This window comes from Ovis aries, chromosome 3 (genome assembly GCF_016772045.2).
Source record: "Ovis aries strain OAR_USU_Benz2616 breed Rambouillet chromosome 3, ARS-UI_Ramb_v3.0, whole genome shotgun sequence".
In the NCBI taxonomy this organism is placed as follows: domain Eukaryota; kingdom Metazoa; phylum Chordata; class Mammalia; order Artiodactyla; family Bovidae; genus Ovis; species Ovis aries.
Genome location: NC_056056.1, coordinates 133,740,217 through 133,764,558, shown reverse-complemented (window position 1 = coordinate 133,764,558; position 24,342 = coordinate 133,740,217). Strand labels below are relative to the sequence as shown.

General features: G+C 46.7%; 1 protein-coding gene across 1 annotated transcript; it reads right to left on the bottom strand.

The window, feature by feature from the left end:
• Positions 1-9,757: 9,757 nt before the first annotated feature.
• On the bottom strand, positions 9,758-19,441 carry LOC101109951 (keratin, type II cytoskeletal 73). The gene is made up of 9 exons (XM_004006322.6): positions 19,007-19,441; positions 17,554-17,768; positions 16,679-16,739; positions 15,977-16,072; positions 15,070-15,234; positions 12,400-12,525; positions 11,792-12,012; positions 10,816-10,850; positions 9,758-10,014 (listed from the first exon to the last, which is right to left on the bottom strand). Exons 1-9 carry the CDS (start codon positions 19,439-19,441, stop codon positions 9,758-9,760), a joined length of 1,611 nt encoding a protein of 536 aa, XP_004006371.2.
• Positions 19,442-24,342: the final 4,901 nt, after the last annotated feature.

The following is a 24,342-nucleotide window of genomic DNA, read 5'->3' as shown; positions in this document are numbered from 1 at the left end:
GACTGGGAGGTGGAGGTCACTGGTTGCTGGGTGGACAGGCGAGGGGTGCAGAACAGCTGGGCTTTCTGTCCCTGCTCAGTCCTTAAATAGTCAGAGGGCTGGGCTGGCTGGAGTCAGCCTAATATGTAGTTCTTGAATATCTTTCAGGCCACCTAGGGCCTCTTGGTTCTCCATTTATGAAATTACCATCTCCCCTCTGAGATTTTTGTCTCTTCCACCCTGAACTCCCATGAATTCCCTATAAAATGGTCCCGAACCCTGCATTTGCTCAGCTTATCTCCTGCATTATAGTAATTTGGCTGCCTTATCTCCCCTTGCTGCCCTGCAATCACTGGGGTTATCCCTGCCCAGATCTCCAGTGGAAGTTCTCAGTGGGTCTGGCTTCTTTGGGTAGAGGAGGGGCCAGGGTAATAGGGTAACAGATGTCCAGGCTGGTTCTGCTTCAGAAGGACATGAACAAGGTCAAGAATATTCCAGAGAGTCCTCCTTAGTCTGTCCCCTGCTGTCTGCCCAGAAGGAAGTTCCAAGGGTAGAAACTTCTGATCCGTCTGCAGGGACTTCTCAATCTGGGAGACCAGACACGGTGACAAACAAGGCTAGTGAGAGCTCTGGTCACAAGTGCTGGCAGATGGTTTTAGGCCAGAGCTAAAAGCTTTCTCCAGAAAAGCATTTCTGGAACAAGAGTTGGGGAGACGTTATCTAGGATGGAGGGAAGAAGATGGCCTGGGGAGATGGCACGGGAGCTTTAGGAAGATGGCCTTTCCTGAGGTTTGGGGGTTGTTTCATTGTTGTTTGGTTTGGTTTGGAGGTTTGGTTTGATTTGTTTTGTCTTTGGTTTGTTTGTTTGGGCTTTATGTTTTGTTTTTAATAGTAGAAGAGGATCATTCCTCCAATCAAGGAAACTTTGGTCAGGACATTTGCTGCCCTGACATCTCTGATTCTGGACCAACACATGATGGACTCTCAGGAACAGGTCAGGAAAGGCCAAGGACAACTCCCCCAGTCTGAAATTAAGAACTCAGTTCTAGAACCTGACTCCATGTAAGCTCAGGAGCTTCTTTCTTCGATCTAATTCAACTTCTTTTTTTCCAACTGGAGTTGCCTTCAATTCTTCTCTTCCCTGAGAAACAGCTCCCTCCTGCTCCTCTGGCATCCAGGGGGTTCTGTTCCATCACTCTTATAGCTCAGTCTGTCTGAGCCCTAGGACTCTATCCCATTCCTCCATCAGATTGACAGGTCCCTCTGGATTAAGGTCCTTCCCCACCTGCTCCCCTGGGTTCAGCCAAGGCCTTGGCATCAGAGACATTCAGGACAAATGTGAAACAGACTGGAGGTCAGGATGAAGCTCGTGTTGTGTCTTCTATTCTTCGGCGGAGCCTCAGCTTCCCTCGGGACCCTAATGGGCCAGCCAGATAGTGCCTGGGGGTAGATGACTGACACAGCCTCCACTGAGCCAATCAGAGAACATAATAACAGCCAAGGTGTTTACCCCACGGGGAACAAGGCTCTGGGGACACTGGTGAGTGCTGGAAGGTGGCGCCAGCCGCAGATAAACAGATAGAGGAGTCTGGGGTGTTCTGGGGGGCAAGGGGTGGGCTCTCTTTGCTACCTAAGAGGAGATGCTGTAGTCCGTTCCCTCTGGAAAAGGGGAGGACATCAGTATGAATGGGTGATCATTAGGCCATTCAAGAAACTCAGGATTGTGCTTTCCATTATTTCATGAGATTTCTCCCTCTGCCCCATGATTTTAGGCAGTGGTTGTTCCCCCCCCCCCCACCCCATGAACACAATTAGTTTATAAATTCTGGTCACTGAGTTTAAAAAAAGGTTTTAAATTGAAGCAGGAGAGACTTACATAGAATTGGCTTTCACAGGGAGCCTTTGAAGTCTCCCTTTTCCTGGACGCCTTCTAAGAAGCTGAGACACTCAGCCATCTGAGACCAAGCCATTTCTGCCCAGAGTTAGGTGCTGGCCATCCCTAGGCAGGAACAGGTAAATGACCTTTTCTTATCCTCCAGTGAAGGGTCAACTGGCTGGATGAATCAAGAATTCCTCACCCCTCAGGCTCACCTTAGAGAGTATGAAAAGGCAAAAGTGACACATCCAGGCTTCAGAGACATCAGATACGTGAGGATACGGGCAGGTCAAAACGTGGCTGAAGCCTGATAAGCAGGGTTCTCATTGCACCTGCCCCTGACGGCAGCTCACTATGTCACCTCAGGCCCTGTGACCATCTCTGCCACCAGTTCTGAGAGACAGCAACCCCTGGATTGCTAGATGGGGCCAGAAAGAGCACCCTTTGAAACTAGAGGTCAGCAGTCTAACATGAACGAAACTCTTTAGCAAGGATTTGCCAGTGGGTCTCTTTTGTCCCAGAACACTAGTTCTAAGGAAATTGATAGATATCATGTAGAAAAAAACTGTAGGGGTGGATTCCATGCTGGGTTAAAAGGAAAAAAAAGAGTTAAGGAAGCATCTTACTGCAGAATCCATGAATACGCTTAGTGCTACTGCTACACCAGAGTGAACACCACTCAGTGCTTTCTCAACAGGGAAGTGAAATGCTAATTCTTTTTTTAATATTTTTTAATATTTTTGAATTTTCTAATATAAGCATGTAATTTTTAAAATATAAATTTATTTATTTTAATTGGAGGCTAATTACAATATTGTATTGGTTTTGCCATACATTGACAGGAATCCACCATGGGTGTGCATGTGTTCCCCATCCTGAACCCCCCTCCCCCCTCCCTCCCTCCCCATCCCATCCCTCTGGGCCATCCCGGTGCACCAGCCCCCCGAGCACCCTGTATCATGCATCAAACCTGGACTGGCAATTCATTTCGCATATGATAATATACATGTTTCACTGCCATTCTCTCAAATCATCCCACCCTTGCCCTCTCCCACAGAGCCCAAAAGACTGTTCTATACATCTGTGTCTCTTTTGCTGTCTCACATACAGGGTTATCATTACCATCTTTCTAAATTCCATATGTATGCGTTAGTATACTGTATTGGTGTTTTTCTTTCTGGCTTACTTCACTCTGTATAATTGGCTCCAGTTTCATCTACCTGAAACTGATTCATCTACCTTAGGACTGATTCAAATGTGTTCTTTTTAATGGCTGAGTAATACTCCATTGTGTATATGCACCACAGCTTTCTTATCCATTCATCTGCCAGTGGACATCTAGGTTGCTTCCATGTCCTGGCTATTGTAAACAGTGCTGCGATGAACACTGGGGTACACATGTCTCTTTCAGTTCTGGTTTCCTCGGTGTGTATGCCCAGCAGTGGGATTGCTGGGTCACATGGCAGTTCTATTTCCAGTTTTTAAGGAATCTCCACACTGTTCTCCATAGTGGCTGTACTAGTTTGCATTCCCACCAACAGTGTAAGAGGGTTCCCTTTTCTCCACACCCTCTCCAGCATTTATTGCTTGTAGACTTTTGGATAGCAGCCATTCTGACCTGCGTGAGATGGTACCTCATTGATTTGCATTTCTCTGATACTGAGTGATGTTGAGCATCTTTTCATGTGTTTGTTAGCCATCTGTATGTCTTCTTTGAAGAAATGTCTGTTTAGTTCTTTGGCCCATTTTTTGATTGGGTCATTTATTTTTCTGGAATTAAGCTGCAGGAGTTGCTTGTATATTTTTGAGATTAATTCTTTGTCACTTGCTTCGTTTGCTATTATTTTCTTCCATTCTGAAGGCCATCTTTTCACCTTGCTTATAGTTTCCTTTGTTGTGAAGAAGCTTTTAATTTTAATTAGGTCCCATTTGTTTATTTTTTCTTTTATTTCCAATATTCTTGGAGGTGGTTCATAGAGGATCCTGCTGTGATTTATGTCGGAGAGTGTTTTCCTATGTTCTCCTCTAGGAGTTTTATAGTTTCTGGTCTTACATTTAGATCTTTAATCCATTTTGAGTTTATTTTTGTGTACAGTGTTATAAAGTGTTCTAGTTTCATTCTTTTACAAGTGGTTGACCAGTTTTCCCAGCACCACTTGTTAAAGAGATTGTCTTTTCTCCATTGTATATTCTTGCCTCCTTTGTCAAAGATAAGGTGTCCATAGGTGTGTGGATTTATCTCTGGGCCTTCTATTTTGTTCCATTGATCAGATCACAACAGACAACACAGAAATACAAAAGATCATAAGAGACTACTATCAGCAACTATATGCCAATGAAATGGACAACTCGGAAGAAATGGACAAATTCTTAGAAAAGTACAACTTTCCAAAACTGAACCAGGAAGAAATAGAAAATCTTAACAGACCCATCACAAGCACTGAAATTGAAACTGTAATCAGAAATCTTCCAGCAAACAAAAGCCCAGCTTCACAGCTGAATTCTACCAAAAATTTCGAGAAGAGCTAACACCTATCCTCCTCAAACTCTTCCAGAAAATTGCAGAAGAAGGTAAACTTCCAAACTCATTCTATGAGGCCACCATCACCCTAATACCAAAACCTGACAAAGATGCCACAAAAAAAGAAAACTACAGGCCAATATCACTGATGAACATAGATGCAAAAATCCTTCACAAAATTCTGGCAAATAGAATCCAACAGCATATTAAAAAGATCATACATCATGGCCAAATGGGCTTTATCCCAGGGATGCAAGGATTCTTCAATATCTGCAAATCAATCAATGTAATATACCACATTAACAAATTGAAAAATAAAAGCCATATATTATCTCAATAGATGCAGAGAAAGCCTTTGACAAAATTCAACATCCATTTATGATTAAAAAAAAAAACCTCCAGAAAGCAGGAATAGAAAGAACATACCTCAACATAATAAAAGCTATATATAATTTTTATAAGTGAGTTTTTTTAAATTTTACTTAACATTTTCAATTATTATAGAACATTGGCTATCTTCCCCCATTATACAATATATCTTTGAGTCTACCTTACACCTGAAAGTGTATACCTCCCACTCCAATATTTCCCCTCCCCCTTCCCACTGTTAGTATGAATGTTGGTTTTTTGTTTTTTTTTTAATTGGAGAAGAAAGTAGAATGCTGATTCCAGTATCAGAAATAAATTACTGTGATAATTTTTAAAAAACTAAAGGCTTTCCATAGCTTTTTTCAGGTCACAGAGCCCCTCTCCTTGACTAAATATAAGAATCAGGGTTTTAAGGAATATACTTTAAGAAATACTGAACAAGTTTTCTCTAGTCCACTATTAAGTAGACAAATTTCCAAACCCAAACAAATTTACAGTATCTCCTTAAACACCTGAAGGAGACCTAAGTATAATAAATATAATATGCAGACTGCTCTGGTTTATAGCAACATGTCTCCCGCTACACTGTCAAAACCAAAGGGAAGTTGTTTGTGTGGACTGGAGGGCAGATGCCAGCATCACCCCAACACCACTCAATGGAGTTACCTTCTGATGGTTACTGATGTCTGTCCCTACATTGAGGAAGGTCGCCAGCGCCAGTGCTTACCAAGTGGACTTGGCTCCTCCCCATTTCCCAGCCTCCTTTGGGATTTGGCTGGAGATTGGGGCTGTGCTGGCCAGTCAAGCGTGAGTGGCATTGAAGTGTGTCATTCCTAGAGTGAGGCAGTCAGCAGCCCGCATACTTCTCGAATCTCTCTTTTCTCCTATCCTAGTAACTCTGGAAATCGAGTCTGCCAAGTGACAGGGCTATGGAACACAACAGCCTAGGCTCCTGAGACATCCACTATCACAACCATATACATGAGATGCCTTAGACTGGGAATGAGAAATGAACCCTTTTCAAGTTAACTTAAACCACTGAGATTTCAAGGTTTTCCCATGGAGGCCATCAGTGTTAATTACCCGAATCCAAGCACAGAAGTTAAGTGATAGAAATCTCTCTTAATAGACAATACTCTTTATCCTTAGTTTTTAGACCTTCTCTACTTTCCCTCTCACTTAAGCTTCTTGAAAGAAGAGTCTATCCTAGTAACACTAAGAGCTGTAATTGTAACAGTGATTTATTAACAACCATTTATGGAACACATACTATGTGGTAGTCACTAAATTAAAGAATGCTCCTACATTCTCTCACTAAGTGTGATTCTCATGACAGCTTTGCGAGGGAACTACTAATATTAACCCCTTTTTACACCTGAGGACACTGAGACTCGTGGGACAGAGTAGCTTGCCTAAGTCACACAGTGAGTGGCGGAGGAGGACCTCAGCTGGGTCTATCTGACACCCAAGATCTAGGCTTCTCCCACGAGCTCTACATCATGAAATTCCAGCTCCTTAGCAGACACAGGGCTTCTCTGATGTGGCTGCTGCCCATCTCCTCAGCTTCAGGTGCCACTGGCCCCTCCCTCTCCACCCTCGGAAACTCTTCAGCCTCCCTCTTCACACTCGGGCAACCGTGACCTGCTTATACCATCTAGTGCCCCTGGGCACAATGCCCACTTCTTCCTCTTGTCTGCCTAGTAAGCTCCATCCTCTCAAAACTCCATAGGTGATGCCTCCTCTGCCAGCCTCCCCTGACCTCCTTGAAGTTCCCACTCTCCTCTGTGCTGCCTCTGATTTCTTATGTTGCCCATATCCCACCTGGGTTATAGTTACATTTTTTTGTGGTTACATCTTCATTAAAAGCTCATGCTAAATTGCTTCAGTCATGACCAACTCTTTGCGACCCTATGGACTGTAGCCTGCCAGGTTCCTCTGTCCATGGGGTTTCTCCAGGCAAGAATACTAGAGTAGTTTGCTAATTCCTCCTCCAGGGGATCTTCCCAACCCAGGGGTTGAACCTGCATCTCTTATGTCTCCTGCATTGGCAGATGGTTTCTTTACCACTAACACCACTAGGAAGACCCTCATTAAGAGTTAGGTCCCTTTTCTTTTTCTTTTCCCCAAATAATTTTTTGTTGACTTTATTCCCATCTTTTATGATAAAATGATTTTCTTTTTCACATTAGAAATGAAAAAAGTTGTATATATTTCATTTAAATGAAAACTTTATTTTCCTACTTGAGAATATGTAGTGAAGTGACTTGGCAGCAGCAGCAGCAGTGATAATATTTAGATATATACCTAAAGATCAAGTCATAGCCTGGAAATGCCATTACCTTGCTTCTTTGACGGTACAAGAGGATACATTCACATATGCGTTCCAAGCTTTTTGAAAGAAGACATAATCATTTTGTTTGAGACCTAGTTATAATCCTCCAGCCCTTTCATTTCATCAGATTAATCAACAACTAGAATGATAGATGCAAAGACTGACTCATTGGAAAATACCCTAATGCTGGGAAAGATTGAAGGCAGGAGGAGAGGATGAGATGGTTGGATGGCATCACCGACTCAATGGTCATGAGTTCGAGCAAGCTCCAGGAGTTGGTGATGGACAGGAAAGCCTGGTGTGCTGCAGTCCATGGTGTCTCAGAGTCGGACACAACTGAGCAACTGAACTGAACTGAATTGAGGATGATAGATAGATGGAAATGGATATATATATTTATATATATATATCTGTTTTGCTGACATTATCTGTTCTTCACATAGACCTTTTTGCTGTATACGTATATTCATTTTATTTCTCTTGACATGAGGAGAGGGAAAACCTATTTAACTGCCAAGCACAGTCCCCATTTCTAACAAAGTGCTTTATAAATAATGGGTAACCAGTACTTACTGGGGAGCATGGACCTTTTTCTATATCACTATATTCTCAACACTAACTCATGCCAGGCATGTGATAGCTACTTCCTAAATATTCCTTGATTTGACCACCATTTCTTTACTGGCCCCAAGAGTGTCTTCCCTGTGACTAGTTATTCAGCCAGCCAGTTCTCCTCTGGGCAATCAATAAACTGCATATAGTTTATAAGATGGTTTCTTTAAAGTTTAGATTTTGTTAATTGCTTTACCAGCAGCTAAACACCTTTCAGTGAGCTCTTTATGTTTTGAACCAAAGATCAAGAACAAGATTCTGTTTCCACTTAACATTTATTAAGCGTGAACTTTGTACCAGGAATTGCACAGAACATCTTCATATTGCCTCATTTTAGCCTAACTACAATCTGGTAGTTAATTCTGCTTACTTTATAGCTACAGAAATGAGGCTCAAAGAGTTTGAAAGCTTTGCCCATGATCACCACTTAGTTGCAGGGATTGAATCTGAATTCAAGGCTATCAGCTTGAACTCTAGGACTCTCTCTGGACCCACAGTGACCCTGTTCAGATGCACCTGTGAGCCCTGGTCTCAATGTGTGCTGGCCTCTCACTTACTTTTTGCTTCCTGTTGCATGCTGCCAGCATGATTTTGGCCTGGGGGCCTATGAGAAAGCTCTGAGCACAGGAGTGTTTTGGAAGTTGAGTGACATGTAACAGAGATGGCCCCCACGCTTAAACACAACTCATACATACGTACATGTACATTCACATCCACCTCAACCCAGTAAAACTTCCCCCACGGATCAAGAGAACCTAGGTCATTAATTAAAACAAAATCTGCCTTTGATCTTTGTCCAGAGAACAATGAACAGCCAAAACATGAGCCCCAGGCTTTCTGGAACTGGCCTTCTGCCGCCTCTTGGCCAATTTTTTTTTTTAATTGGAGTACAGTTGCTTTACAATGTTGCGTTCATTTCTGCTGTACAGCAAAGTGAATCCACTATGCATATACATATATCCTCTCTTTTTTGGGATTGCCTTTCCATCTAGGTCATTTGTTCTCTATGACTGTACCTCTATTTCTACTTTGCAAATAGGGTCATCTGTACCATTTTTCTAGATTCCATATATATGTGTTAATATATGATATTTGTTTTTCTGTTTGGCCAGTTTTAAATTTTGCCACAAGACAAATGTTGGCTCCTTGTCTGTCCCAACAAACTGGGTGTTCTCAAAGATTTTCCGTTCACCCATGCATTGACCTGAGAAAAGCGTGACTTCAAAGGTTCATCTGCTGGAGATGGGGGACAGAGATGAATCCCCAGTATCACAAAATCCAATGAAGGTGACCATGGGGTCCTGCCATCCATGCAAGAATGTCTTTCACTCAGCTCAAAGGTTACTTTGGGGTTCTTTGAAAGACACCGGGCCTCGGGTTCCAGGACATTGACCTCTATTTACAGAAGAAATCTTGCCTAAGAGGTAGATTCCCTTAGGAAAGAGAAGCAGCATGAGTTGTACAAATTTATTGGTAAGATGAGGAAGCAGGGAAGAAAGGCCTGAACGAGGACAAGAAGGCACATGCTGAGAGACAAATCCCTTCACCGACGGGCCAGTCAGCAGGATTTCTCCCGGCTGTAGTCTGCAGGGATCATGCAAGGTAAATACAGCTAATGACCAAGGATGTCCCCAGAGCTGATGCTGATCTAATAAGAGACCGTCCTTGCAGGTCTGTCAGTGGACCTGTAATGGTCTGTACCCATGGGGCACATGGTCAAATAATTACCTAAACCAGGGCACAGAAGGGGAAGCAGGAGGACTGGGACTGCCCTTGAGACAAAAGCTTCATCTGCGAGGGGCTTACAGCCAGGAAAGGGTCAAGTCTTTATCCCTGGCAATTCTGCAGGAAGGGGAGGCTGCGTTAAGAAGCCTCTTAGTATAGAAGCAGAAGGATGGGCTGTCATCCTGACTCATTATTAAGAAAGACTAAGGCAGAGAGTTGCGAGAGAGGAGACGACAGTGGTGAGGAAAAGCGAGGAGGTGATAACAAATGTGATGGAGGAATTTCCTGAAGAAGAGAGTCCAGGAGAAACCAAAGCAAGCTGTCTGGACAGCTGTCTTTCACTTTATCTTGGGGTCTTCTTGGTGGGTGAGCTCAGAGCTGGGGTCTTTCCCGGCAGGTCCTTGATTTCACTTGTACTCCCCAACCTGCTTTTGGCCTCCCCGCGGGGGCTGCAGTTCCCACTGCCAGTGACACAGCCCCCCAGCAGGAAGCCATAGCCCCCACCAATAGAGCTGGGCCGATAGCCATAGGTGCCGCTGCCGCTGTACCCAAAGCCGGCTCCCGTGCCTGCGGTCCCAGCCGTGGAGCTGCTGATGACGGCTGTGGAAGACAGAGGGAGGACTAATAAGTGTGTGTCCCAGGACAGGGCTGACCCAAAGTCCTCTCCAGCCTCCCAGCTCTACCTAGATTAAATGTGTCCCTCCTAAGTAATACTCCACATCAATTGGGGACTTGGCTTTACACATATGCTCAATTCCTGAGCAGCTCAAGCACCAGGAGAATCAGCCCAGATCCCACAGGACCCACAAGCCCAGTGCCTTCTCATTCTTTGAACAAACAGGAGTAGCAGGGGCTTCCCCCAAAGAGCAGATGATGCCTACGCATCATGTAAGCCAGCAAATCTTGCGTTTAACTTAAGAAGATATTCTTAATTTTTTACAAAGAATTTCCTGAGTGCTTGATACAGGAGAGTTTTTGCCGGCTTCTCTTAGGAGACCAGGCTGAATCCTTTAGGGCAGCATCTCGACTGCTTGTGCACGATGTTTCTGTGCACACCCGGGTCTCACTCTGGGTGAGGAGGTGCCCTTCTTCCTACTCACAGCTTCCGGCATGCAGCAAAGTCAGGATGGGGGGGGTGGCAGAAGAGCGTGGGGCTGAGAGTCTTATGAGTGAGGTTTCTGGGGAAGGGGCCAGAAATGGGGAAGTGTGAAATGTCAGAATGTGATGGGAAGCAGACCCCATCAGGGAAGAGGCTGCAGGTCTCAGCACAGGAGATTAGGACAATGTTGCTCTAGCAGGCAGAACCTAGGCTGTTCCATGGGGGTCCTGGTGGTAGGGGACCACTTCCTTTGTGTTCATTAATAGGCTAAAAATACTCTTTCAGAGGTGTGAAATACTCACATATGCTCACAGAATTGGTATATTCTCCAGACATCCTGCAAGGGGACAAAAGCACAGGTGAATCTCCATCACATGGAATCTGAGTTACCCTCACCCCAGCCTGCAACCGTCAGCCAGGCTAGCACAGCCTCCACAAGTCCTCCAGCTGGCCAGGTGGCATGACCTGCCCTGGGTGACTCTAAGCACCTCTCCCTGGTCTTTCCCCTTAGGAGATGTGTGACCTTGCAACCTTGGAGCCCCTGTGGCAACACCACCTCCCAGGGGCCCTCCTGCTGTGTTTCTCATCAGCCCACTTCTTCATCCCTATGAGGCTACTGTCTGAATAAATACATGTGTAGAAATACTAGCATCAGGTGTTGCCAATAGGAACTAACTTTATGACTTTAGGACCAATAAGTTCTCTTTTCTGGGTCTCATTCATAAAATAATGCCAGGTTAGAATGGGGATTTTCAAGTGTCAACACTTCATGTACTACCCTTTCAACTGTTGCTATGACCACATATAACTCATACTGTTATATGTTTAGTATTTTTCATTCACTGTCCTCTGTGACCAAAAAAATGTATTTCTCTTAAAAGGAAGTTTTATATCAACAGGATACATAGAAAACCAGTATCACTGGACCAAAATAAAAAGACAAAAACAGTAGCATTGAAAATAAATAAAACAAAAAAATTTGGCTAGATATTGTTGTCTGCTCAGAGACTTTGAACTTTGCAAGTGTCAGATCAGTGTCAAATATACAAGAGCACCATGCTGAAGCTTTCTCCTTGTAGCCTGAAGACTGGAAAGAAAACCATAAAGGAAATCACCTCTTATTATCTGACAGGATGCTGTTTAAGGCTATGTCTGTAGGTGACCTAAAAAGTATCTCCAACCCCTCCAACAGCCTGCCACCCACACCTGGGAAATTAAGCCGGAGGATTCCAAAAGTCTTTCCAGCCCTAACATTCTAAGAGCCCTCCCATCACCTACCTGCACTCCTCGCCCTCCAGCAGCTTGCGGTAGGTGGCGATCTCGATGTCCAGGGCCAGCTTGGTGCTCATCAGCTCCTGGTACTCACACATCATCCTGGCCAGCTCCTCCTTGGCCTGGAGCAGGGCGGCCTCCAGCTCATCCAGCTTGGCCTGAGCATCCTTCAGGGCACAGTGGCCCCTCTGCTCAGCGTCAGTGATGGCCGTCTCCAGGTTGGAGCACTGAGGACCAGGAGGTGGCATTGCCCCCTGAGTCCCAAGGTACCTTGAGCCTCCCTTCACGGCCCCCCTCCAAGTGCTCGCTGTGGTTGGACCACGCTCTATCCTGCCCACTTTCTAGAACAAAGCCACACCCATGGGGTTAGTGTCCTGTCAACCTGGAACTGAGAGGCTTGTTATTCTCAGCCCCTCGGCCTTCTGAAAAGGCCTTTCCAATTGTTCCAGGATTCGGGTGAGAGTTAAGTGTGGAAGGATAAGAACAGAGGCTCGATCTGAGGAAAGGAGTTCTGAGATGGAAGACCCTGAGAAGAAGGGACATGGGGGAGAGTGTGTGATTGACAGTTCACCCTTCCCTTGGGAGTGAGCCAGGAGACCCCAAAGCCCCTTCACCTGCTTCTTCACACTCTCAATCTCTGAGCGCAGTCTTTGGATGAGCCGGGTCAGCTCTGAGATCTCATTCTTGGTGTGTTTGAGGTCATCCCCATGCCGACCGGCCACCAGCTGCAGCTCCTGGAACTAGGGTGAGAGGGGCCAACACAGGAACCTAAGCTCAGCCTAGCAGGCCGTGCCTTTGCCTGGGGAGTGTGGCAGAAATAGGTAGGGGTCCCTGCTTCACCAGGCCTATCAACAGCCTCCCACTCGAACACCTGTTCTTTGGCTTGATTTATCTGCCTTCAGCAGAGATGATCTCACTGAAGGTTTTAGCTATAAGGACAGTCAAAAGTCGCACACCCTCTACACTGCAGCTTTGCAACACACAACTTTGATTATGATACTTCTCTGCCGATAGCTCCTCAAAGTCAAGGTGAAATTCTAACAACTCCTAGCCTGGCATCAAGGTGCCTTGAGATCTGACTCTGTTAGGCTCTTCAGGCTCAGTTCTTACTGCCCTCATCCATCACCTACCTGGTTCCGCACCTCTGCCAAACAGTTTCAGGTTCCATAAGGAGCCCATGTGCTCTTAAATCTCTGAATCTGTGCACGAGCCCCTCCCTCCTGCTAGAAAACCCTCCCCCATTCATCCTCTCTTTTCCCCTAATCAGGTCCAGCTCAGCCAGGGTAGACTCACTTTCTCCAGGAGGCCTTCACTGGTCCCTGCTTGGGTGCCCATCTGTGCCCATAGTCCCTGGCATGCCAGTCTATAGATCTTACCACTCTGTACTGTGACCACACATTTCAATGTCTTTCCCATCAGACTCAGAATGACTGGGTGGCAGGGACCTTTAGTTTGATTTCTGAATTCCCAGTATCTAGCACAGAATCTGGCTAGAAAAGAGGTCTGGTGAATGAATGAGTGAACCAAAGAGGGAGCTGATGAGCCACCAACCTATTTTTTCTGGGACTTCCTCCCCTTCATAGCTCAGCTGAGTTCCAGGCTACTGGCAGTCTTGCTCAACATGGAGGCGCATTTTGTGTGTATGGGAGTGCGGGGGTAGATTTGGTTATATCCTATCACCATGGGTCACGAATTTGGAGTCATCTATTAGCTTGGGATTATTCCTGCATTTGATGTCATCCATTGAGTAATCAACAGAGAGTACTCCATTTTTACCCCAGAATACGGTAATCTCCCTCACCTACCAGCCAGATGACCTTGAAAAGTGACATAAGAGGAACACAAAGAACACGTGACATCCAGAACTCAGTGACTGTGCGCTGCCTGTCTGTCTCTGAGGGGTTGTCTAATATCTGGCTCCAGCATGGTCCTAGAGTCAGGGTTCCCTGGAAGGTAGGGGGCACTTCTCACTGTGCTCCTGTGTTTTATCTTTGGTGCTAGGTCAGGCGGCCTTCTGCATCTCTGCACAGTAGCCCTCCTCACCAGGGCATTAAGTCCCTGATTCTGACACCAAGTCGTCTCCTCCTGAGACAGGAGATTAAACTCCTGCCATTCAACTCCCAAGCCACCCCGAGCCCTTCTCATAAATCCTCCTCAGCCAGAGTCACCTCCTGACTTTCTGTCTAAATGCTATGGAACATCAGACATGTAGATTCAGACCCAGCCCCATCACTTATCAGCTAAATGACCTTGGAGAGTTATTTAAACTCCTTGAACCCCACTTCTTCACCTTCAAAAGGGGAGTAATAATAAGCATTCAAGTACTGTTTCTGGGATGACACTGATGCCATTCTGCTCAGTGAGTGCTTGCCCTGAGATGGAGAAATCCTGGTGTGGGTAACCTCAAGAAAAAAATGAACCCACGTTATGTTTATGCCTAATTCTTCTAGAAAGAATCTGGGATTAAGCACTGGTCACTGACAATCCATAATGATTGGGCCACATAGCCATCACTGATCCTGGCTGGAAGCTGGAATGTAGAAGGATTTGGGGACTGAGGACTTGAGCTTGCACCTTTATCAAGAAGCCTCGGCCTGAGTTGTCCTCTAGGCCATGAAAGCCTCCCTTCCTCACACCCTTGCAGGTCAAATCTTTCTGCCCCTAAGGTAACAAGGGGGCTGGGGGAGGGGCAAGATAAGGTCTCAAGAGTGTGGGTTTCCCTTGAGAAGGAGCCTGATAAACCTCAAGGACAATTAGGAAGTCGCCATCTTGATCTGAGAAACTAAATTATCTGAAGACTCATTTCCCCACCCATAACCCATGAGAGGAGTCAAGATCTAAGGGACTCAAACCTCCCTCTTTCTCCTTGGAGTTGGACTTGAATGAAAAGATAGGAGTGACCTGATCTCAGATGATCAGATAATTTATTGTCATTAACAAGGGAGCTGAGATGCTAACTACTCATGTTTTCCTTCTTCCCAGAATTAGTTCAAAACTGTCTGCCTCTAAGGACATGGCTCCTGAGTTGCCCCACCCAGACCTGGTTCCCTAACCTCTGTCTCCCCAAGGTTTGTGTTTCTGTGACACACTCATTTGCACTCAGCTGTGTGTTTTCTCTGATGGCTTCATGGTTCCTAAGGGCAGAGCTGCCATCTCTTCCTCCTCTGGGGCTTCCCCAGCACCCTGGACAATGCTGTGCTCCCAGTGAGCATGTGGGCCATGGTAGGTCATGGGATGGACCAGAGGCCCCGGAACACATGACCTTGGGGAGGTGTGCAGCTCACCTTGGTCTGGTACAGCGCCTCGGCCTCCGCCTTGCTCTTGAGAGCAATGTCCTCATACTGGGCCCTGACCTCAGCAATGATGCTGTTCAGGTCCAGGTTGCGGTTGTTGTCCATGGACAGGATGACAGATGTATCACTGATGTGGGACTGCATCTGAGCAATCTCCTGCAGGGGCAACAAGGAAGCTTGAAGCGCCTTTTGTGAGCAGAAGAATCTGCTGAGGTGATGGGCCTGCCCCAGCAGGGAGCCCCCCAGACCCTCCCAAATAAACTCAAGCTGTGGTCCCCAAAACTTCCAAGAATGGAGTTCACTGGTCCCAAGGTTCCAACACCACATCTAAAACTGCTGGATGGTTTTGAAGTAGCCCAAGAAGAAACCGACCCCCATAATGTCACCTGAGACCAGTCAGGAGTGCAGAAGGTGGAGGGGAGAGAGCCTGGCCACCACACAAGGGACAGTAAGGACATTTGAGAGCCCATGAATGGGCCAACAGGCTGAGGCTTGAAGCCAGATTGTCGCAGAGGCGGAAGAAAGGGTGTGCGGACTTTCACCTCCATCCCTGGGGGCTCGTGCCTAAGACCCGAGGAAATTCCCAAGCCGCGAAGAGAAGACAAGCAGAAGTGAGAATATGCTTGGCTGAGGGTCAGTGGGGACCCCTTAGGGCCCCATGGCTTCCTGAAGGATGTGAGAGGGGACAGCTGGTGGCCAGGCTGGAGTGGATGGCGCACACCATCGGATGTACCAAGATTGATGTCACTCTTGCTTTTCTCTACAATGCTCCCAGCATCCCAACACTGAAGAGTCCCTGGGTTCTTAAAGTTCCTGATGAGTTAGTAACCGCTCATTCACACATCTGTCCTTCCAGACAATGGAGCCAGGATAGGGACAGGAACTGGGGGAGACTTACTCCCTCATACAGGCACGTAAAGAACTTGATTTCTCTCTCCAGGGCATCCACCTTGGCCTGCAGCTCCACCTTGCTCATGTACGCCGCGTCCACGTCCTAGGGGAATCCAGAGAGCCCCTGACATTGCCCTTCTTCAAGCCCAGACAGGGGTCTCTCAGGTGCTGGCCCCCCACACCCAGATCAGTGACTAGCTGCCCCAGAAAATGGAGTCAAGACACAAGGATCAAGAAGTGACCCCCACCCCAACTCACTGCAAGACCCTGAGCAGGTTCCTTATGCCTCCGGAACTCCTCTTGCCCCATCCAAGAATGAAATCTTTCTACTGCCTACTCTGTCTCAAAGAGAGTATGGGAGAGAGCCCTACCTCCCTATGGTCAGCCACACCGTGGTCAGAGCTGAAGGTGAACCTGCAGCCCTTCTCAAAGCATATGCTGTTCCCCAGGCCACCATGGGCGTGGCCGGGGAGTGACTGTCCGTGTCTGCACTCCTGCCATTTACACAAGACATAGGCCTGGACAAAGTGAAGTTGCTAGATAAACATCAAGGTGCCCCCAGGCCGCAAATCCCTCTACCTTCTCTGTGGCCCTTCAGCTCCAGGCCCTTCTGCAGGGGGTAGAGACTTCAGTCTTTCCTGTGATTCACCTCCCTCACCCCCTACACTCCTCACCCTGCTGGACCAAGGGACACGCATCCTGTCCTCACCTTCTTAAGCACCACAAATTCATTCTCAGCAGTTGTGCGCTTGTTTATTTCCTCCTCATACCTGCAGGAGAAGCATCACGATGAGAAGGGTGTGTGTGGGTGTGGGTGTGTGTGGGAGTGTCATCATGAAAGAAGAGATGTGATGCCCATGCTGTGTACCTTTTAATAGATATTATTTTACATTTTTGCAAATCTGTCCAACTCAGGACTATGTGGCCAGCGTCGTGGGCAGGGTTTGAAGCAACCTCCTCCTGGACCTGGGGGCTGGATGGCTTGGGTCTAGATTTCCTCTGAAGCCTGGAGAGTGAAAAGGTTCTTCCTCCTCCCACTCCCACAAATCACAGGAACACACCGCTGCCTCTCTCTCAGTCATGATTTTTGTGTCACCCCAGCTGCCTGACACCCCTATCAATAACTTCACCCCATTGCCAAGCATGAGTCCCAAGGAAGTCAGACTGTCCCCTCGGACAGGAGGAAGGAACATGGCCTAAATGTCTAGGGTCTGAGGGAAGTGAGAGGAAGCCCAATGGAAAGTCCAGCTCCCTGCCCAGCTGGGAGGTTCCTGGGAACTTGGGGGCAACTTGAACAAGCTTAGGACCTGAGATGCTGTGGTATGTAGAGCTGGGCTCTTGTGAATGGGGAGCAAGAGAGTCACCAACTAGGACAGCCTCACCACTGCCTGAAATGCTGGCTGTCCACTCTTTAATCCACCTGGCCACCCAGAGAAGGCCCTGATCCTGTCTGGGCAGAGGATCTCAGGACGGGTCACTCTCACCTGAGCTCAGTGGCCCTCAGGCCAGAGGCATACATCCCAGTGCCTGTGGGGAAAGCCCGGGCCCAGGAGGCAGTCAGCCTGGGCGCAGGGTTCCACTCACCTCTTCTTGTAGTCCTCCACCACATCACGCATGCTCCTCAGCTCCGAGTCCAGCCTCACCCGGTCCCCGGACAGCGTCTCCAGCTGCTTGCGCAGGTTGCTGATGTAGCCCTCGAAGATGGGCTCCAGGTTGTTCTTACAGTTGTTCAGATCCTGCTGCTGCAGCAGCTCCCACTTGGTCCCCAGCACCTGGTTCTGCTGCTCCAGGAACCTCACCTGGAATCCAGCCAACCAATAGTCAATGGCTAGAGGCCAGGGAATTTTCTTTCCTGGACAGTAGCTGTGTTCCCTTACATTACATAGCCTCATCCCTCAGAAAATGACTCTCCTACCCCTTCCCATCCAGGTCCTTTGTCTGACTGCAATTCTCTTTTGGGGAGCAGCCACTGATGTCAGGAGGGGCCTCACTATCCTCGCTTGCCCCTCATCAAGATCTGTCTCCTATGCACCTGTCCTTACCTGCCTGGACCAGTGTTGATGGTTAGCCTGATCCACCTTTCTTGGGTGAGTCCTTAGGCATGTAATCTGGCCATTCTGGCCTTCATGCTCTTAGGGACCCCTTCTCTGGGTTTCTGGTGGCCTGGCCTCTCCTCTGCCTACTCTGTCTCCTTCATCACCACCTCTCCCAGCCCAGCCAGAGGCTGGTATCCAATTGATCTGGGATCTCGGGCCCTCCCATGTTGCCTTCATCTCTGGCTGCCTATGACCTCAGAGCATTTCCCCAGGGGGAGAACCAGCCTTTTCAATTTGCAGTCTATGAACATTCCACCATTCCCTTGCACAAAACTCTCCAGTGGTTCCACATCACCTACAGGGTCAAGCCCAAATTCCCTTCTTGTGCTTTTCCGGTGTTCCAGGCCTGTCCCACCATTCACTCAACACACACAAACCCCAGTTCTCCCCATTCTTCAGACAAGTCCCATCAGGCTGCATGTGACTTTTCCCTCTCCTTAGGTTGCCTCTCTCCACCTCTGTCCTACTCATGCGTCACTGCCCTACCCCACTGTCACCTGCGGTGAGGTTCCCCTGCTCCCCTAAGCTTGGGAAATGTTTACTTCCCCAAACCCTCCTACCCCTTTGCTCTTCAGTGGTCCTCAAACATGAGAGTGTCTCGACATCACCAGGGGGCTTGTTAAAACCCAGATTTCTGGGCCCTACTCCCAGAATTTGCGGTTCAGTAGGTATGAGGTGGAGCCTGAGAATGTGCATTCCCAGCAAGTGCCAAGGTGATGCTGACCGATAGCAGTTCATGGACCCCTTTTGAGAACCACTGTTCTAGCGTACCACTATCCCCATCTGTCTTGCCTTATAGTTTAGGGTGTATTATATGTTATGAGTCTGTCTTTCAACCAGAGTCTGAGCTGGTCTGGGTCCCATGAGAGGAGGAGCTGGGCCTCAGAATTTCTAGATATCCTAAGCTGCCACAGACCTTGTCGTTCTCCAGGAATTCCCACCTTGTCGATGAAGGAGGCAAACTTGTTGTTCAGAGCCTTGATCTGCTCCCGCTCCTGGGCACACACTTTCTGGATCTTGGGGTCCAGCTCCACACTGAGGGGAGCCAAGAGGCTCTTGTTGATGGTGACTTGGTGGATGCCCCCAGGTGGGCACATGGGCCCCAGGACCACACTGCCAAACATGCTGCCGCCAAAGCTGCTGGCTCGGCCTCGGCTAAACCCGTAGCCCCCTGCCCGCCCACTGCCGCTGGCCATGTTGAAAGAGATGCTCCGAGCACACCCCAGGCTGTACAGGCTCCGGCTTCCGAAGCCCCCACTAAGCCCTTTGCTCCCTGCCCTGTAGGAGGGAGAGCTGCTCCCAGAGAGGACAACTGAGCATCCGCTGAAGGCTCCCTTGGCAGCTGCTCCCGACTTGCAGGTGAATTGGCGGCTCATGCTGGGGAGGCCAGCGAGCTGGAATGAGATGCCAACCCTTAGCTGCGATGCAGCTTACCAGCCTGTGGTCTCAGACGCCTCCTTTATAGGGCTCGGGAGGGAGGCACTGCCCTAATTTGTGGGCTTAGTTTGCCTGGAGCAAATCATTTTTTCCCAGCAAAATCAGAGACACCGTGCAAATAACTTAAACCTCGCAGAGTACTAGGCTTGCAAGCCTTGCTCCTGTAATTTGAGTCTTATCTAATTAACATGGGATAATTAGGCTGACTGAATTATCCCTAGAAAGATCTTGGGAAGTTTGTCACAGCCTCAAAATTGCCCTTCCCCAGGACGTGGGAGTGAGGGGACCAGATTGTGGGGGTGCAGAGGGGAAACCTTTAATTGACAGCATCATCTGTGAGAGATTTCACGACTGTACCAGAATCAGATGGGCTGCACCCAGGACCCTGGCTAAGCTGCTTTTATGTGGTTAGAAAGAGGCTCCGTGGCTTGGCTTCCCAGGGTTCCCGGAGGCAGTCTCACGGCTGGCCTGGGCCATGGAAGACGAGCCCACCAGGAATCCAGGCCCAGTCCTCTGGTTGCAGGGCCCTCTGTGCCCTCCCAGAGGAGTCTCCTGCTCCTCTGTGCCAACCAGGCAGCCCTGTACACCTTTCGCTACACACACTGACTTTGTTCTGGACCCTCCCATCACTGCCACCCTTAACCTTAAAGTTATGGTATTGCCACCACTCACAGTGGCTAACACTGGTGCAGCGCTTTCCAACATTAAAATAGCTCCTCATACACAGAAGCTCATTTAATTCGCTAGTCCTGGAGAGGAGCTGTGAGGGTCCACCTTCCACAAATGGAAAAACAGGAGCTCATACGTTTGCTGTTATAGTTGAGGATCACATTTCATGAGCCTTTTTTGTATGAGTCCCAGAGGAAACAAACACCAGGCCCTGGTCTTGAGAACTCCTTTGGCTGGTCTTCTGACCCCACATTCGAAGCTCTGCAGGCCTTATTTGTGTGTCCAGCCAGCCAGCCAGCCCTTCCTGTGTTTGTTCATCCATCTGTCTGTTCATTTAACACACTTCTGTTGAGAGCTGACTCTGTCCCAGGTCTTATCTAGGTTCTGGGGTCATAAATTAATAAGACAGAAACCTAGTTCAAAATTCTAAGGGAGAGGGTGGACATTTGAATTTTACCAGATTCTTGATATTACCAAAGTATATGACCCAAGAGTTTCACAATTCCCAATTCCAAATACATTCACAGTACATACTTTCCTCCATAAAAATGCAATTGTTTCACTAGGCAAGTGCTCAGATGAACAGTTTGCCAATCCCTCGTTTCCATTTCTGTGGAGATTTTGGTCTTACTCTGTATTATAACATAACAGTATGGTGCTTCTACAACTATTGTACCAAGCAATTGCCAAATTCAACCTCCTCTTCTTTTTTATACAAAAAAAAAGCTGTTTTCTAGTCAAGAATAATCATTTTCGTGGACAGTCTCAATTTCACTATCAACAATAGTCCTTAGCAATCTTTTCAGCCTTCTTTCACTAGACACAAAGGTTTTTCCTCTGCACTTCACAGCCATGAAACAAGGCTGTGCTGTGATGAGGACCTAGAGTGTCCTAGCCAGGAGCACTCCCTAATTGACTCCTTTCCATATGTCAGTGTCATGATTCAGACCCATAGTGTTTCAGCAAAACTGTTCAATACAGACTGCTGTCATGGGCCTTGAGCTCATTCCCTAAGGCTGAAAGCAAGTATTCGCACTCAGAAGGCCATGCAGTGTGAGAGTGCCCTCCCCCTACATGGTCTTGACTTCCCCTCTCCCGCACTGGCCGTCTCTCCTTGGGAACCTGCCACAGAGATACCCTGGAAAACCTTCTCTGATCACATCCTGGTCTAGCCACTCCTCTCTGGCCAGCTTCCCCAAACTGTACTGATTGTCTATGCTAACTCCCTGTCTCTACCTGTGTCCCAGGTGTGTGCCAATCCTCCCAAACAGCCAGAAAGTTTCCTGAGGACAAGATCCAAATCCCATCTTCCCTCTACTCCTCTTCAGTTACTACTCCTCCCTCACCCTCCTCGCAGAACTGGGGTGGAGGAAGGGCTCCCAGCAAGTCATGGAGGAGACAAAGAGATGCTTCAGTGACCCTTGAAAGCATTTCTCCTAAGGACAGGGTCCTCACATCTACCCTTAAATCTCTCCTAAGTGGCTTTTCAAATAGTGGGTCCCTTGCATTTCATGTCCCGGCCCTGCCCTCACCTGGGGAATCGATGTCCACTGAACCCTTATCTAATTTTCAGCCCCATTTCCCACAGAGGGGCAGTGCCTCCAAGAGCCTGTGCTCAAGCCTCGGGGGCAGGCCTCTCTGAGGAATCAGCCCAAAGGAAGCAGAAAGCCAAGCCCTTCACCCTCATGAGCACTACAATCATGCTGTAAAAGAATAGTATTTCTCATCCAGAAAGATGGAGCAGACAGACTTTCTTCTCACTCTGCTCTACCAGGAGAAATGGTGTGAATTCACTCCATTCACCACAACCAGAAACCTGGACATCACAGGTATAATAAATAGAGGAAGATCTTAAAGGTGGAGAGAAGAAAGTACAGCAACTAGGGGCTTCAGGAGCTAAGGATGGTGGGATTAATGTATAAACACTACTATATATAAACTAGATAACCAACAAGGACCTATTCCTATTGTATAGCACAGGAAACTATACCCGATATTTTGTCATAAGCTCTAGGGTCGAAGACTCTCAAGAGAATATATGTGTGTGTGTATAACTGAATCTCTGTGCTACACACTTGAAATTAACACAACGTGCAAACCAACTGTACTTCAGTTTAAAACAGAAAACAAACTGAGAGAACCAAAAGAAGAAATTCAAGTCAGATGGAGTGTATTCTCTGATCACAAGGAATAAAACGGGAAATAAAACATTTTTTTTTAATTTTTAAAACACAAGATTTCAGGAATTCCCTGGCAGTCCAGTGGTTAAGACAGTATACTCTCACAACCGAGAGCCCAGGTTCAATGCCTGGTTGGGGAACCAGGATCCTACAAGCTGCACACTGTGGAAAAAAAAAAAATTGTAAAAAACCAAAATTTTTTCCAAACACTTAGAAGCTAAACAATTTATGTCTAAATAACTTACAGGTCAAAAGAGAAGTCGCAAGGGAAATTTTTGAAAAACTTATTTCCAAATGAGGTCACATTCAGAAGTACTGAGTGTTAAGACTTCAATATATCTTTTTTGAGGACACGATTCAACCCATAACGGAGATCAAAAGCACAATCTATCAAACAAAACCCTCAAGTGAAGTTTTACACTTTAAACAAAAATTGGCTCATAAGACAGTAGACTTAAAACGTAAACCTAAAAACCTTTTGGAGAAAATCTTCAGTATGCAGGACTATGTATATCTGGAGAAAACTATAATTTGAAAAGATACATGCACCCCAGTGTTCATTGTAGCACTATAATAGCCAAGACGCGGAAGCAACCTAAATGTCCATCAACAGAGGATATGCAATGGAATATTACTCAGCCACCAAAAGGAGTGAAATAATGCCATTTGCAGCAACGTGGATGGACCTAGAGATTGTCGTCCTGAGTGAAGTAAGTCAGACAGAGAAAGACATATATATATGATATCACTATATGTGGAATCTTAAAAAGTGATACAAATGAGCTTATCTACAAAACAGCAATAGTCACAGATGTAGAAAACAAACGTACAGTTACCTGGGGGAGAAGTGGGGAAGGATAAATTGGGAGACTGGGATTGGCAAATACAGACTACTATATGCAAAATAGATAAATAACAAGGACCTATTGTACAGCGCAGGAAACTCTACTCAGTACTGTGATGACCTATATGAGAAAAGAGTCTTGAAAAGAGTGGATATACGTATACGTATAACTGATTCACTTTGTTGTACACCTAAAGTTAACACAAAATCGTAAATCAACAATATTCCAATTAAAAACTTTTTAAAGACTTTTAAGAAGAGAATAAGCAATGTAAAAGGCAAACTATGCATATGAAAAGGTTTCTTCGGTAATAAGAAATAAACGCTAATTCAAACAAGGGGATTTTGCTTCACCATCCAAATTAGAAAATTTCCATTACTTGGTACTGGCCAGGATAAAGTGACAAGGACTTTCTTGTAGAATGTCACTACTTTTTGGAGGACAGTTGAGCATTATAAATTAGGAACTTTAGAAAGATGTTGTGTTTGAGCAAATATTCTTTTCCTACTTTGAGAAAATTATTATTCATTTTTGGAAAAAAAGGAAATATGGCAAAAGATGTTTGGTGGTGGTTTAGCTGCTAAGTCGTGTTGGGCTTTTTGCAACCTCATGGACTGTAGCCCATGGACAAAGGAGCCTGGTGGCCCACAGTCCATGGGGTCACAAAGACTCGGACAGGACAGTCACTGAGCATGGATACACACCAGTGAACCACAGTCATGATTCAACTGTACTCAATAAACCTCACAATACCTCCAGAACTGAAAATTCCTAAAACTCGCCTGTGTCCTGGTTCATTATTTTACTTTCAGAAAAGAACTCTCCAAAGTACAAATTCCTTCCACCACTGACTTTTCCTAGTTAAGGAAAAGAACATCTAATCCTTGCCCTAATTCTCATTATTTTTCCAGTCGAGGCTCATCCTACTCAGTGTGTGTGTGTGTTCAATTGCTAAGTTTTGTCTGACTCTTTGCAACCCCATGGAGCCTGCCAGGCTCCTCTGTCCATAGGATTCTCCAAGCAAGAATACTGGAGTAGGTTGCCATTTCCTTTTCCAGGAGATCTTCTTGACCAGATAGTAATGAGTAATAGCTCCTGGCTACTCACTTCTGCCGAGGCTTGACATTAAACACATATCACATGCTA

What these genes read in the sequence shown, in the direction of transcription:
- LOC101109951 (XM_004006322.6), bottom strand. Translation starts at nt 19,441, where the DNA reads ATGAGCCGCCAATTCACCTGCAAGTCGGGAGCAGCTGCCAAGGGAGCC. An exon ending in TTGCCTCCTTCATCGACAAG is followed by an intron (nt 17,769 to 19,006) that starts GTGGGAATTCCT and finishes GCTGGATTCCAG; the next exon opens with GTGAGGTTCCTGGAGCAGCA. An exon ending in TTGAGAGTGTGAAGAAGCAG is followed by an intron (nt 12,013 to 12,399) that starts GTGAAGGGGCTT and finishes CCTGGTCCTCAG; the next exon opens with TGCTCCAACCTGGAGACGGC.